At 51.0% G+C, this 16,603-nt stretch overlaps 1 protein-coding gene across 1 annotated transcript; it reads left to right on the top strand.

Moving 5' to 3' along the window:
• The first annotated feature begins 203 nt into the window (after positions 1–203).
• On the top strand, positions 204–15,912 carry LOC120986615 (vitelline membrane outer layer protein 1 homolog). The gene is made up of 3 exons (XM_040415273.1): positions 204–403; positions 717–826; positions 15,540–15,912. Exons 1-3 carry the CDS (start codon positions 254–256, stop codon positions 15,823–15,825), a joined length of 546 nt encoding a protein of 181 aa, XP_040271207.1. The 5' UTR covers positions 204–253; the 3' UTR covers positions 15,826–15,912.
• Positions 15,913–16,603: the final 691 nt, after the last annotated feature.

Here is a 16,603-nt window from a genome sequence, read left to right as displayed (position 1 = left end):
CTACTCGTCTGAATACATTTACTTCCCTCATCTTCCTCCTCTCTATGTTAAGTTTCTAGAACAATACCCCCCCCCCCCCCCATCCTACCCTTAATTAAATAATTAACTTAGACAACTACAGGAAACACCATCATGAAGAGGTTGTCCTAAAGAAAAAACAGTCCTGGTGCCACGTTGTAGCCTGGCTATAAATTCACACCTGGACATGAGGTCTCCACCACTTGTGAAGGTGACCTGACGTTCAGTCCAGAAGATGTGGTCCTCGGTTGCAGTGCTATTACTAATACAGGCAGCATTGAGCTACGGAGAGTGGATTTCAGTTGCTAATGGCGGCAAATGGGGCACCTGGGGAGATGTAGAGCGATGTCCTTCTAACTCTCGGGCCGTAGGATTTAACCTAAAGGTACAGTAAGAAATCTCTGAAGATCTGGGGGCTCAATAATGGGTATTCCTAGATCTTGGTGCTATGTCTTCCGCTAAAAGACATGGGATAGATTGACATCTATAGTTGTCATGTAGCAGATGGTCATAATGGGTGTCAGGAGGAAGAAGTGTTCATGGTGGGATGGCAGCAGCAGTGGTTGGTGGAGGATCTATTGGCCAGTTTTCCCTGTATTCGTGGTTGTCATATAAAGCTATGTTTACATATGTGTCTGTATTCAGGTGCACCTGCGCACTGGGAGGTGCTGACTAACCCCCTTTTTTTGTGTATTCAGGTGGAAGCATCACAAGGACCAGGAGATGACACCGCCCTGAATGGAATCGGACTGCTCTGTGAATACCTAAACGGGTCTCCTGCAGGAATGATTACATCTAGAGTATCACCGTAAGTCCACACAACTGTCTTATTAAACACATCTTTGTCACCCCGTCCTCGCTCATGTCCAGGTCACTTCTGAAGGAGCTGAGCTGGGGCACAGGCATAGTGACCGATGAGGACAGATTGGGAAGCACCCATGCATAGATGAGGCCACACGTCCTTCCAATCTCACTGGGACAGGCCATCCATCTACTGAATGTAGCAGTGTCCTGACTCTCCACCAGCAGGGCCGGCCTTTGGGGTGTGCGAGCTGTGCGGCCGCACAGGGCGCCATGTCAACAGGGGCGCCCTGCGGCCGACACAGCTCGCAGTCGGTCTCTACAGGCTACAGCAGCCGGCCGGCCCGACCTGAGCCGAGATTGGGTGCAAAATTGCAGGGGGCGCCAGGCAGCAAACACTAAAATGAGGATCATGGGAGCCTATGGCTCCAGTCCCCTCCGTTCTTCCTCATAGGCTTCAGGCTAGTGGCCTGAAGCCTATGAGGCAGTAGAGCGAGCATAGTGTGTAGAATGTAGTTGATCCTAGGAGGTATGATGTCAGGGGAAGAGGCGGAGTCTCATCATCCAGGGGGCGGGACCTAAAGATGTGCAGGAGATTCTGCAGAGCAGGAGCAAAGTCTGCAGGTCAGTATGTGGAGGAGAATAGTGACTGTTATTTTTACTTGGGGGGCTTTTTGCAGGGGCTGAAGGGAGAAGGAATCATCTTTGTACTGGAGACTGTATGTTAGAGGGGTCTGAAGAGAGGGTAGTTGGGGTGATATTATTTACATGGGACTGTATGCTGGAGAGGCTGAAGGCAAGGGGGTGATATTATTTTACATAGGGCTGTATGCTGGAGGGGCTAAGGCAGGAAAGTGATGTATCTTACATGGGACTGTATGCTGGAGGGGCTAAGGCAGGAAAGTGATGTATCTTACATGGGACTGTATGCTAAAGGGGCTGAAGGCAGGGGGAGTGATGCATTTTACATGGGACTGTGCAAGAAGGACTGGAAGGCAGGGGTGTGATGTATCTTACATGGGACTGTATGCTGGAGGGGCTGAAGGCAGACGGCAAAGAGAGGGAGTGTGATATTATTTACATAGGACTGTATGTTGGAGGGGCTGAAGGCGGGGAGTGATGTATTTTACATGGGACTGTATGCTGGAGGGGATGAAGGCAGGGAAGTAATGTGTCTTACATGGGACTGTATGCTGGAGGGGATGAAGGCAGGGAAGTAATGTGTCTTACATGGGACTGTATGCTGGAGGGGATGAAGGCAGGGAAGTAATGTGTCTTACATGGGACTGTATGCTGGAGGGGCTGAAGGCAGGGGGAAGGTTGTATCTTACATGGGACTGTATGCTGGAGGGGCTGAAGGGGGGGCATAATTATTACTATAATACAATAATAATAATATAAAGGGGCCAGTATATATTATAATTATACAGAGGGTATTATAGTTATGGGCACTACGGGGGAGGGAAGGTCTGTTATCTGAGGATGATAGTAAAGTGAGGAATCTAAAACATTTTCTGTGAAACTCTACAGACGAGACGCGGCTGAAAGAAGGTATCATGATGGTCCTATCTCCGACTGAAGATGCTGAGGAAAGTCTACATCACAGGAGATGTCACTGGATGTAACAGGTATGGGGCGGTACTCCCTTTTTTTTTTTTTTTTTTTTGTTACCAAATATCTTTCTTTAAATGGGGGCAGAGGACTGGATAAGGGTGACAGACACTGGGTATGATTAAGGGGGCAGAGGACTGGATAAGGGTGACAGACACTGGGTATGATTAAGGGGGCAGAGGACTGGATAAGGGTGACAGACACTGGGTATGATTAAGGGGGCAGAGGACTGGATAAGGGTGACAGACACTGGGTATGATTAAGGGGGCAGAGGACTGGATAAGGCTACTTTCACACTAGCGTTCAGAGCGGGTCCGTCTGATGTCTGCTCAGACGGATCCGCTCCTATAATGCAGACGTTTGGATCCGTTCAGAACGGATCCGTCTGCATTATAACTTAGAAAAATTTCTAAGTGTGAAAGTAGCTTCAGACGGATCCGTCCAGACTTTAAAGTCAATGGGGGACGGATCCGTTTGAAAATTGAGCCATATTGTGTCAACTTCAAACTGATCCGTCCCCATTGACTTACATTGTAAGTCTGGACGGATCCGTTTGCCTCCGCACGGCCAGGCGGACACCCGAACGCTGCAAGCTGCGTTCAGGTGTCCGCCTGCTGAGCTGAGCGGAGGCTGAACGCTGCCATACTGATGCATTCTGAGCGGATCCGCGTCCACTCAGAATGCATTGGGGCTGGACGGATCCGTTCGGGGCCACTTGTGAGAGCCTTCAAACGGAGCTCACAAGCAGAACCCCGAACGCTAGTGTGAAAGTAGCCTAAGGTGGGTGACACCGTGACAGTCACTGGGTATGATTAAGGGGGGCAGGGGACTGGCTCTGGGTGACACTGGGTATGATTGTACTTTTTTGCACTTAAATTATCTGTATTTAAAGAAAACTGTTTGTTACAAAGATTGTTTTCCTCTTTGTGTATGTTTAGGTGAACCGGGGCGGGGCGCCACGAGATTAGCTCTCACAGGGCGCCTGAACACCTAAGGCCAGCCCTGTCCACCAGCAGCAGATGTCTGAGGAAATTAGGGCCAGGCATGTGAGACTTCAGAAAGCCTGGTCCTCTAATTCTCACTTGATATAAGCCACCATCATAGGTGTCTGCTGGTGGCATCTCAGGAATGGGGTGGGGGGGGGATCTTAGAATGGGGTGAGGGCCTCGTGGGAGAGGGAATGATCAGGAAAATGACCGCGCTTTATTTCACCAACCTCCTCAAACAGAGCGAGGGGCCGATATTTTATCAGTTCCACCTCCTCCACCAGAAAAGTCGGGAAAAAGCCTCATGCACACGGCCGTTGTTTTGGTCCGCATCCATTTGGGCGGCTCGGATGCGGACCCATTCACTTTAATGGGGCCGCAAAGGGTGTGGGCAGCACTCCGTGTGCCGTCCGCATCCGTTGCTCCGTTTCGTGGCCCCGTTAAAAAAATATAACATGTCCTATTCTTGTCCCCGCTTTGCAGACAAGAATAAGCATTTATATTAAAGGCTATCCGTGCCGTTCCGCAAATTGTGGACCGCGCACGGACACCATCCGTGTTTTGCGGATCTGTGATTTGCGGACCGCAAAACACACCACGGTCGTGTGCATGAGGCCAAAGTGTGATGTTTAGTGTTGAGCGAATCGTAGTCCACAAACTGAACTTTGATCCGAATTTCAGGGAAAATTCAATTCGCCGTGACGGCAAATTTGCTTCTGCTTTGTGGTAACGAATAGATTTTACCTGAATGGCGTTAAAAAAAATTAAAATCCTACTTACCCTCATCCTTTTGAGCGCGAATAGCCGGCCGCCGCCATCCTGATTGAAGATCTTGCATGATATCCCATGTGCAGTGACGTATGATGTCTCCATGCCTGCCGACGTGATGACGTCATCACGGGCCGCGTGAGATTTCACACTGGATCTACAATCAAGATGGCGGCGGCTGGCTCTACGCGAACAAAAGGATGAGAGTAAGTATGAATTTATTAATATTTTTTTACATCTTTTACATCGTTTCCTCTAGTGGGCCCCACAGAATCGTTTCCTCTGGTGGGCCCCACAGAATCGTACAAATACAATGAAAACAACACGTCACATTCCTTTCTCTTGCCCCCAAATGACACTGTTCACGTGCCCTGAGTACTCCCAGCCTGGACGCTGGAGTGGCCTTGTAGTGTAGCAACAGTGGAGTGTCCAGAATACCCTATACCCCAGGCTCAGAGTCACGCTAACAGCCCAACAAAAATAACCGGACCCAAAGCAGCGTACACAGCAGAGCCCACAAGTCGATACTGTGCCACAGGGTAACGGACCTGAGCGCTGGCGCACACAGCAGAGCCCACAAGTCGATACTGTGCCACAGGGTAACGGACCTGAGCGCTGGCGCACACAGCAGAGCCCACAAGTCGATACTGTGCCACAGGGTAACGGACCTGAGCGCTGGCGCACACAGCAGAGCCCACAAGTCGATACTGTGCCACAGGGTAACGGACCTGAGCGCTGGCGCACACAGCAGAGCCCACAAGTCGATACTGTGCCACAGGGTAACGGACCTGAGCGCTGGCGCACACAGCAGAGCCCACAAGTCGATACTGTGCCACAGGGTAACGGACCTGAGCGCTGGCGCACACAGCAGAGCCCACAAGTCGATACTGTGCCACAGGGTAACGGACCTGAGCGCTGGCGCACACAGCAGAGCCCACAAGTCGATACTGTGCCACAGGGTAACGGACCTGAGCGCTGGCGCACACGGCAGAGCCTACAAGTCAATAACCGTGCCGCTAAGTCACTGACCTGGGTATGTCCTATGTGTACTGGTTGCTCCAGACAGAAAGTCCCTGCCACAATATGTGACCCTGCAGAACCTGTACTCTGACCCTCTGTTCCGATCAGCTTCCTGACGCCGATACTCATTCCTGCGAACAGAATCCGGATCCACACGGTTCTCTCATGCAGCTCACAAAATGGCAGACTTCTTCTTCTCCAAGCTGAACAACTCCACCTCTCCTGGTAACTCCAACCGTTTCACAGCTCTTCCAGCCTTCCGGGACCCATCTCTCTCTCTATCGCTGACCCTGGCCTGGTCCTTATCCGATGGGGACTTACACCAACTCGCAGGTCCTTCCATCCACCATGAGGCCTCACAGGGTCTGTAACCACATTCCACGGTCCAACTGACCTTCCGGGAACCGATCCTTTCTCCCTTGGCAACATCTGCATTGCTGACAGGCATCAGTCACTTTGACCACTTCAAGTCCCACAGACCTGAGGATGGCACTGGATCCTCAGCCTCTGCACAAACATGTCTCCTCATGTCACCATCTCCCCTCTCTCTGGCACGCAGCAGCATGAGTCATCATCTGTTTTACATATCTAGATCCGGCAGTAACTTCGCTGTGTGGGGAAACAGCAGCCTCTTGTGGCAGAAAAACAGAATGACAGTCTCAGAAACAGCATTCAAGAATCAGTGGCTGTTTCTCCATCTTACAGGCCCTCAGAATCATTTCCTCTGGTGGGCCCCACAGAATAATTTCCTCTGGTGGGCCCCACAGAATCGTTTCCTCTGGTGGGCCCCAGCGACCTCAGTCCAACGGTGGGATATTAGACATGAGCGAAGTTTTGAAAAATTTGTCAGCTTCGCGGTACTTCGTCACAAATCACTTTTCATTGTATAGAGCGGGCACAATGATGGGAAACGCCGATCATGCCCCCCCCCCCCATGATCATTTAACCCCTCAGATGCCACATTCAATGCCTTTCGTGGCTTCCAAGACTCACAGTTCAGGGGTGTGGCGAAACCAACCTCGCCACTGGGTTTTGGAGGGGCCTGGCTGCTGGCCTCTTGCCCCAGGATTATGGGCCCCTCATCAGCCAGGCCTCATTTGTTCACAAAGGACTCAAACAAACTTGAACTCCTGGTCTAATTCGTGCCATTTTGGGATGTTAAATGTCTGTGTATTGAAAAAGGTTGTGACATTGTCTGTTTAAATGGTGATTTCTGTTCTGTTGTCCCCACATGTGTATTGGTGATTTCCCTTTGTCTTGAGAGATAATTGGATTACTCCTCGGGTGTCTCCAGGGCAGAGAGGAGGAAACCATGATGCATTGTGGGGATGTATTGTCTCTGTGTATCCTGAATTGCTACATATCTGTCCTGTGTCGCAGTCTCCCTTCTGGTCCCCTAGGGGCGTGAACGATTGGTTGCTGTACTTACATTGTATGTGTTACAACCAATCAATATGTTACATTTCAAAACCCTGTGGGCGGACCTGTATTTGCAACAACTGTAATAAAAACCAGGCTGGGTGTGCCAGCACCTCAGACCACTGCTTGACCCTCAACACGGAGCCTTGTGTCGTTATTGGGGGGATCCACTGTATGCTGTTAGAGACTGATTGCCAGGAGTGTAAGCTGATTCCTGTTCGTCTGCTAGCAGCTATTCGTGAGGTTCCAGTTTGGAGTGCTATTTTGTATCCAGTTCGGGAGTTTGGTGTTCTGCAGTAGCTGTGCCTGTCTCTCAGAAAGGGGCCTATCGCCTAAACTGATTTTAACCCCTTGTCTGCTGAAACGGTCCGTTACATTGGTGGCAAGCGGCGGGATCGTTCCTACAGCCAGAAGGACAGCTACAGGAGACACCATTTCTGTGGATTCTACAATTTAAGGGATGTCCCAGTACAGCGACCCTAAAAGCAACAGGATGGAACCAGCAGTATTATACGAGGAGGAGGACATGGAGGGCCGGGATGCATTAAGGAAAGGCATCTGGTACCAGACCCTGGATAATGTACAATACCAGCGGGGTGAGAGTCTCCCCAGTGAAGAGCAGCGGTTGCAGAAGCAAGTGGCCCTGCGGATGCCCTTCCTGGGAGAGCAGCCCCTGGAGGAATGGGTGAAGGAACTAGAGCACCGGGTATGGCAGGAGCTATGGCTGGAGGATGCCTATCAGGCGCTTTGGTGGTATATGGCACAGTATATACCCTGGACAGCCGAACATGACAAGCCAGAGGGAGAGGAGTTTGATGGAGCTGGCTTTTTATGGGAGTCCTTTGCAGACTTCAGGACATTTTCTATGAGAGGGAGGCTAGGCATGAGTGGGATGACCCCCATGAGGTAGAGCAAGACCTGGCTCACCTAGCAACCCTGGAGTGGGAACTGGAGCAGGACTACCGAGATCTCTTCCACTCCATTGGGAAGGCTCAGCAGGACAGTAAGGTGACAGACCCATTCAGCTGGGCAGATATTATAGAGTGTTACTGGGAAGGACCCCAGGTGGCCGGTAGAGATGGGACCGAGGTCTCTCCACCGGTCCTGAAGGGAATTGGGAGCCCAGTTTCCATTCCCCAGCGGCAGTGTGAAGTGCAGGGAGAGGATATCAGCGTCCTCCCTCCCCAGCGGCAGGCTGAGTTACAGGGGGCAGAGGTAGTTGTTCCTGCCCCCCAGCAGCAGGGTGATATGCCGGGAAGGCAGTGTGAAATGCAGGGAGAGGAGAGCAGCGTCCTCCCTCCCCAGCGGCAGGCTGAGTTACAGGGGGCAGAGGTAGTTGTTCCTGCCCCCCAGCAGCAGCATGATTTTTTGGGAATTGGGAGGCCAGTCTCTATTCCCCAGCGGCCGAGTGATGTGCCGGGAATTGGGAGCCCAGTCTCCATTCCCCAGCGGCCGTGTGATGTACAGGGAATTGGGAGCCCAGTCTCCATTCTCCAGCGGCCATGTGATTTATTGGGAATTGGGAGCCCAGTCTCCATTCCCCAGCGGCAGGCGGAGTTACAGGGGGCAGAGACAGTCGGTCCTGTCCAACAGCGGCAGAGTGTCCAGCAGGGAATAGAGAGCCCAGTCTCCTTTCCCCAGCAGCAGGACACTGTATTGGGAGCGGAGACGGTCGGTCGCCCTCCCCAGCGGCTGGAAGTATGTATGGGAGAGGAGCTCATTACCCCCTCTCCCCAGCCGCAGCTTAACGCACCAGGGGGAGACAGTAAGCCCCACAACAGTGCAGATGGGACCGTGGTCTCTGCACTTACAGCACAGGGGGTAGAGACAGTCGGTCTCCCCGTCCAACAACCAGGCTCCAACCAGGCTTCTTCCATGGTAACGCTGGCACCAGGGCAGAGTACCGCTGATCCCTGCCCACAAAGCAACCTCCACTCCAAGCCAGGGAGCAACACAGAGACCGGGAGTACCAGCTACCAACATAACCTTGGTGGACTCACTGGACAGAGACAGGCTACCAAATCCAACAGGTCCAGTATTGGGTTGTGGGTGGACTGCCAGACTAACTCAGGTACTGACCGTGAGGTCAGGTACCTGGTTAGTCTTCCCTGGGAGGGGGAGATGTGTGGCGAAACCAACCTCGCCACTGGGTTTTGGAGGGGCCTGGCTGCTGGCCTCTTGCCCCAGGATTATGGGCCCCCTCATCAGCCAGGCCTCATTTGTTCACAAAGGACTCGAACTAACTTGAACTCCTGGTCTAATTCGTGCCATTTTGGGATGTTAAATGTCTGTGTATTGAAAAGGGTTGTGACATTGTCTGTTTAAATGGTGATTTCTGTCCTGTTGTCCCCACATGTGTATTGGTGATTTCCCTTTGTCTTGAGAGATAATTGGATTACTCCTCGGGTGTCTCCAGGGCAGAGAGGAGGAAACCATGATGCATTGTAGGGATGTATTGTCTCTGTGTATCCTGAATTGCTACATATCTGTCCTGTGTCACAGTCTCCCTTCTGGTCCCCTAGGGGCGTGAACGATTGGTTGCTGTACTTACATTGTATGTGTTGTAACATATTGATTGGTTGTATTTCAAAACCCTGTGGGCGGACCTGTATTTGCAACAACTGTAATAAAAACCAGGCTGGGTGTGCCAGCACCTCAGACCACTGCTTGACCCTCAACACGGAGCCTTGTCTCGTTATTGGGGGGATCCACTGTATGCTGTTAGAGACTGATTGCCAGGAGTGTAAGCTGATTCCTGTTCGTCTGCTAGCAGCTATTCATGAGGTTCCAGTTTGAAGTGCTATTTTGAATCCAGTTCGGGAGTTTGGTGTTCTGCAGTAGCTGTGCCTGTCTCTCAGAAAGGGGCTGTGGCAAACCTAGCCACTTACAGAATGTCTTTCTTGTCTGTACCTCTTCACCTCCCCCCTTTTCCTGTCCCATTGTTTCCCCAGCAGGGTGTTGTCTCAGGGACACTGGGAGACCTGTGTAAAATAGCTGCAATGTCCCCCCTCAACCTCCCATCAGCCCTTGCTATTGTCTGACCCCACTTTTCCTTGTACCATAGTAATCTATGTATTGTATGTAAATGAGGCTGTTGGCAGTTTGAAACCAGGTGCGCATGCCTAGTAAAGTCAGTTGACTCCCAAACTGTGTGTCGTCCAGTCACTGGGGAAATTGTCTCTTGGTTATTGACCTGCTTCTTCAGCTACAAGGGGATTTAAGTGAAGATATTGAGGGTATACCGTGAAGCTCCGCAACAATTGGTGGCAAGCGGCGGGATACAAGCCTTGCAGCACAGCAAAGCAGCAGTTTGTTAAAACAGCCATTCGGATATACCGGAGTTCGAGAATATGTGCAGTCATTCGAACGAACGGTGAATGGAGACGAATTATGCAACATTGAAACGAACTACGTTAAAGGAATTATTGGAAGCAAGGGGAAGAATAGCCAGCAACAAAACCAAAGCTACTCTGGTGGCCGAACTCATGGAGGGGGACAGAGCGACCACTGCGGCAGCTCCACAGGAGACAGAGCCAACAGAATTTACAAGAGAGCTCAATAGCAGGTTAGCTTTTTACCCAAACACCCCCTCCATGGAGACACTGGAAAGACTGATCGCAGATGTACACGAGTACATTGTAGTGAAGCAAAACGCTATTCAGCGAGTCAGGGAAGGAGCCCCAGCGCCCACCAGCACTACCCAGGGAAAAGCTAAGATTCCCTACCAAGCTTTTAAAAATTACACAGAAGGAGAAAGTGATATTAACGAATACCTACAGGATTTCGAAAGGTCGTGCCAGCTACACGACATCAGCCCAGCCGACCAAGTACCCCTGCTGGCAGGTAGATTGTCAGGCCGCGCCGCAGAGGCATACCGGACCGTCCCAGACGAAGACATCAGGAATTATCCCAAAGTCAAACAAGCCATCCTAGCACGGTATGCCATTACCTCTGAGGCATACCGACTCAAATTCCGGGACATCAAGAAACAAACAAAAGACTCACACACTGAATGGGCACACCGACTACAACGAGCCGCCAAGGGGTGGATGGAAGCGGCACGGGTCACCACTATGGAAGAGATGTTCCAGTTAATAGTAATGGAGCAGTTTTTTAATGGACTAACCACAGAACTTCAAAATTGGGTACGAGATCGCAAACCCCGTACCCTACCAGAGGCAGCCAAGCTAGCTGACGAGTTCCAAGACACCAGGCTAGATCAACGCACACCACACTGGACCACGTTTGGATCTACCACCCCTCTGCCAGCAGTGACTACCTTGGCTCACCCACGACCAGCCGCGAGCCACAACCCGTACCCTGCTAGGTACAATACCCGACCACCGATCCGCTGCCACACCTGCAACCAACAGGGGCACATCCAGAGAGACTGCCCACGTAACCGACCTCGCCAGAACTGGAACCACCAGGGTCCTCCTCCCCCCAATCGGGCTGCAGTACACTGCTGCCAAAGAGAATCTGTGCTCCCAACATCCACAGTCACCTCAAAAGAAGAGCCTCTGGGGATCCTACACGAGGTAAACCCCATACAAGCCGCCTCAGACAACCGCCAAGGGCACCGCCAGGTGGTACACATGGAGGGGAAGAGTATACAAGGATTACGTGACTCTGGGGCCACGTTAACCCTGGTCCAAAATCATTTGGTGCCTAAGCACACCCTCACGGGAGACTGTGTAGCTGTACGGGTGGTAGGGGGAGCAATTTACAAAGTTCCCACTGCCAAGGTGCATTTGAATTGGGGGGCAGGGCATGGAAACGTGGAGGTGGGAATTATGCAGGATTTGCCCGCTGATGTTATTTTGGGCAACGACTTGGGGGAGCTCACCTCTGCTTTTGTCCCTCAACCAACTATCCAAGAGGCCTACCCGGTTGTTACCCGGCAGCAAACACGCACCACGGCTCCATCCCATCACACTGAGGCTCAGGTAAACAATATGCCACACACCCCTCCTATTCTCCCCTGGGATGCCCCCCTGGAATTTGGCAGTGAGGTGTACCTCCCTGCAGGTATATAAAGATAGGATAAACAAGGACCAAGGAGGGTTGGAGGGAGGGAGATATGCTTGGGACAAAGGTCTCATATACCACTATGCAGAGAAGGTAGTAGCAGGGTCCATACCCGTGCCCACTAAGCAGTTAGTGGTACCCCGAAAGTATAGACAAGAGTTGCTGCGCATCGCGCACGATATATCATTATCAGGACATTTAGGAATCAGCCGAACGAAACATCGGCTGACGCAGAACTTCTTCTGGCCAGGTATCTCAAAGGATATTAGACAATACTGTCAAACGTGCGATACCTGCCAGAGGGTAGGGAAGAGAGGGGATCGCTATAAAGCCAAACTCAGATCCCTGCCCATAATTGAAGAACCCTTCAGTAGAGTAGCTGTAGACATAATAGGACCCCTAGCGAAACCCAGTCCCTCCGGCAAGAAATACATCTTGACCGTAGTGGACTACGCCACTAGATACCCAGAGGCAGTGGCGTTGACCAATGTACATGCAGAGACTATAGCCGATGCCCTTATGCGAATATTCTCCCGTATGGGATTTCCCCAGGAGATTATTTCGGATAGGGGCACCCAGTTCACTGCAGAGGTCACCCACCAACTCTGGAAAGTGTGTGGGGTGAAACCGATCTTAAACTCCGCCTACCACCCCCAGTCCAACGGGCTCTGTGAACGGTTTAACGGAACACTTAAACAGATGATCCGCACGTTCATAGACACTCAAAAAGACTGGGAACGGTTTTTGCCCCACTTGCTCTTTGCCTATAGGGAAGTACCCCAAGAATCCACGGGATTCTCCCCTTTTGAATTATTGTTCGGGAGGAGAGTGAGGGGTCCCTTAGACCTTATCAGAGAACACTGGGAGGGAGGGGTAACTACGAATGGTACCCCTATTGTCCCATACGTGCTGGAGTTTAGGGAACGCTTGGAGGCTCTGACCCAGACGGCACGTGCTAACCTCCAAGCGGCCCAACAACGACAGCGCAGATGGTACGATAAGGGGGCCAGGGACAGCAGCTTTCAGGTCGGGCAGAAGGTGTTAATCCTACGGCCAGTCCCTAATGACAAGCTGCAGGCCTCCTGGCAGGGCCCATACAAGGTGGTGGAGCAAATCTGCGATACTACCTATGTGATCGGCCCGTGCGCTGGAGCAGGGGGCAGACGCATGCTCCATGTGAACATGCTGAAGCCCTACTACGAGCGCATAGAAGAGGTGACCGCTATTTGTGCCTCTGCCGCAGAGGACTTTGACAATTTACCTCTCCCAGATCTCCTAGAGAAAGAGGGCCAGAAAGAGGACCTGGAAGAGGTTCAGTTAGGTGAACGGCTGAGTCCCCAGGAAAGGGCGCAGGCTCATAGTCTAATAAGGGAAAAGGGAACCACTTTTTCTAATCTCCCCGGGTACACCCCGTTAGCCACCCACAGAGTAGAAACACCAGGGCAGACCCCTATCCGCCAACCTCCTTACCGCATACCTGAATCCGTAAAGGATAATATGCGCAAGGAAATTGAAGAAATGCTACAACTAGGAGTCATAGAGCACTCTGAAAGCCCTTGGGCCTCCCCAGTAGTTCTGGTGCCGAAGCGGGATGGGACTACCCGCTTCTGCGTAGACTACCGGAGGCTTAATGATAAGACCGTATCCGATGCCTACCCTATGCCCCGGATAGACGAGCTCCTGGACAAAATGGCCAGGGGCCAATACCTCACCACAATAGATCTTTGTAAGGGGTATTGGCAGATTCCCCTAGCCGAAGACGCCATCCCTAAGTCGGCGTTTGTCACCCCGTTTGGCCTGTACCAGTTTAAGGTCATGCCATTCGGGATGAAAAATGCTCCGGCTACTTTTCAGAGGATGGTGGATCGGCTATTGGATGGGTTCCAGGAGTACGCTTGTGCCTATCTAGATGATATAGCGATCTTCAGCCACTCCTGGACTGAACACCTGACCCACATAGGAGCCGAACTAGACCGTATTAGGGAGGCAGGATTAACTCTGAAGCCCAGTAAGTGCCATATAGGGATGGCAGAAGTCCAATACCTAGGACACCGGGTAGGGAGCGGCCAACAAAAACCCGAACCGGCTAAGGTAGAGGCTGTAGCCAAATGGCCAACCCCTCGTACCAAAACTCAAGTACTGGCATTCCTAGGTACCGCAGGATACTACCGTAAATTTGTACCCAACTACAGTACCCTGGCCAAACCCCTCACCGATTTGACCCGCAAGAATCTCCCTAAGATAGTAGTCTGGACCCCAGAGTGTGAGCAGGCATTCCAGCAACTAAAAACGGCTCTTGTGAATTCACCTGTACTTGCCGCCCCTGATCCAAGTAAACGCTTTCTCGTCCACACAGACGCTTCTATGTTTGGATTGGGGGCAGTACTGAGCCAAGTCGGAGAAGATGGCGGCGAGCATCCAGTGGCTTACTTAAGCAGAAAACTTTTACCCCGGGAAGTAAGCTACGCCGCCATAGAAAAAGAATGCCTGGCCGTGGTGTGGGCCCTTAAAAAGCTGCAGCCCTATTTGTACGGACAACCCTTTTCCTTACTCACAGATCACAACCCGTCGGTGTGGCTGAACAGGGTGTCAGGAGACAATGCCCGGCTGCTGCGCTGGAGTTTGGCGCTGCAGCCTTTTGACTTTACCATCCACTACCGCCCTGGGAAGCAAAATGGCAACGCCGACGGGTTATCCAGACAAACTGAACTTGAAAAGTGATCTGTGAGTACTCCTCCGGACATCCCCAAGCCGATCCGTTGGGATCAGACTGTGTATGCCGGCTTGGTTCTGGGGGAGCATTGTGGCAAACCTAGCCACTTACAGAATGTCTTTCTTGTCTGTACCTCTTCACCTCCCCCCTTTTTCTGTCCCATTGTTTCCCCAGCAGGGTGTTGTCTCAGCCCTTGCTATTGTCTGACCCCACTTTTCCTTGTACCATAGTAATCTATGTATTGTATGTAAATGAGGCTGTTGGCGGTTTGACACCATGTGCGCATGCCTAGTAAAGTCAGTTGACTCCCAAACTGTGTGTCGTCCAGTCACTGGGGAAATTGTCTCTTGGATATTGACCTGCTTCTTCAGCTACAAGGGGATTTAAGTGAAGATATTGAGGGTATACCGTGAAGCTCCGCAACAGGGGCCTATCGCCTAAACGGATTTTAACCCCTTGTCTGCTGAAACGGTCCTTTACAAGGGGTTAATCCAGGGCTAAAAAAAAAAAAAATCATAATACTCACCTCCTCTGCTTGATCACAGAGAGGTCTTCTGTGCCGTCTTGATTGAAGAAAAACCTCGAAAGGACCTACAGCGAGCGTGATGATGTCACTGCGCACGGCCAGCATGATCATGTGATGACGTCTTCAGGCTCACCACAGGTCCCTTGGAGGGTTTTCTTCAAGCCAGATGGGAGCAGATAGCCTCTCCGCAAGCAAGCGGATCAGGTAAGTATAAATTTTAGGAAAAATGTATTGATTACCACAAAATGCAAGGAAATTCGGATTCATGTTCGCTCAACACTAGAGGGTATGAATGAATTCGACTTGAATCTAAAGTGCTCCAGCAGGCCTAAGAATTGGTGTATGACGTCCAGTGTTCGCCTAGAACTCAGATTTTCGATCTTTCTGTGATACCTGCATGTTCTTGTAGGTATCATACATGTTCTTGCAGGTACAATACATGTTCTTGGAGGTATCATACATGTTCTTGTAGGCATCATACATGTTCTTGCAGGTACAATACATGTTCTTGCAGGTACAATACATGTTCTTGTAGGCATCATACATGTTCTTGTAGGTATCATACATGTTCTTGTAGGCATCTCTATTATGATAATGAAGTGACAAGTACTAGGTAAATAACCATCCAAACTATGTTCTTTCTCCACAGATGGGGGCAATGGACTTACGTTTTATGGTGTCAAGAATATTTAGCAGCTTTTAGGCTGCAGGTTGAACCCCCTCAGGATGATGGAGATGACACAGCGGCCAACAACTTGGAGATGTTATGTTCAGATTTTAAACCTCTGAACGGATTTGGTGGCAACTGGGGAACTTTTGAAGGCTGGAGTCATCCTTGCTATAATGGGATCTGTGGTATCAGAACCAAAGTGGAGGAACCACAAGGCAGAGAAGATGACACCGCTCTCAATGATGTCCAGTTTGAATGTTGTTGAGCACAAAACACCCCAGTTATGGGGTTCATGTAAACCTGGATCTGAATTTCGTAAATAAAACCATAGGTTCATGTCTTGATCACCGTCTCGCCCTTGTTGTCTACTTGTCCTTATGTCTTATCAGTTCAGGTCATTGAGGCTTGAAGGTCAATTTCTTTCTCCAAAATATAGGAGTGAATATAAAGGGGTTCTCCGAGCTACAGACATTGATCTATCCTCAGGGAGCTGTGTATGGAGCTGAGGAGAGACAGTCTCATACACCGGGTGCTGCAGCAGAGGAGCTGAGCTTCAGTGCACCGGTGCCAGGAACTGTGCACTGTGCGGAGCCTTCTGCTTCCATCCATACAAAGAGGCCTGGCAGCTGATGGGTGAGAGGACTGGGGGTCACACCCCTCTCATCTGATACTGATGACCAGAGCAGACACAGAAAAGGATATTGCCGGGGCATACCTAGAAAACGCTGGTCCTCATAGCATACATTTGTATGTCAGCTCAGGGGGTGTGTCCCTTCTGCAGCAGCTCTCTTACATCACATCTCAGGGGTGTGTCCTTTTGGCTGCAGCTCTCTACTCGCTCCCATCAAAACTCAGAAGTGTATTCTTTCTGCTGCAGCTCTCTCTCCGTCACAGCTCAGGAATTTGTCCTTTCTGCTGCAGCTCTCACCCCATCATAGCTGATGGGTGTGCCCTTTCTGATGCAGCTCTCTCCCTGTAACTTTCACAACTTCTAGCATTAGACGGTGGCTGTTGAAGAATAGAATAGAGCAGATGCGACCAGC

The sequence above is a fragment of the Bufo bufo genome, chromosome 1 (assembly GCF_905171765.1).
Source record: "Bufo bufo chromosome 1, aBufBuf1.1, whole genome shotgun sequence".
In the NCBI taxonomy this organism is placed as follows: Eukaryota; Metazoa; Chordata; class Amphibia; order Anura; family Bufonidae; genus Bufo; species Bufo bufo.
This window is presented reverse-complemented; position numbering and strand designations above follow the sequence as displayed.

Bases quoted from the DNA above. Each gene is read 5' to 3' on its own strand.
- LOC120986615 (XM_040415273.1), top strand. From the start codon at position 254: ATGTGGTCCTCGGTTGCAGTGCTATTACTAATACAGGCAGCATTGAGC. The intron at 404-716 runs GTACAGTAAGAA...TTGTGTATTCAG, and splicing joins CCGTAGGATTTAACCTAAAG to GTGGAAGCATCACAAGGACC. The intron at 827-15,539 runs GTAAGTCCACAC...CTTTCTCCACAG, and splicing joins ATTACATCTAGAGTATCACC to ATGGGGGCAATGGACTTACG.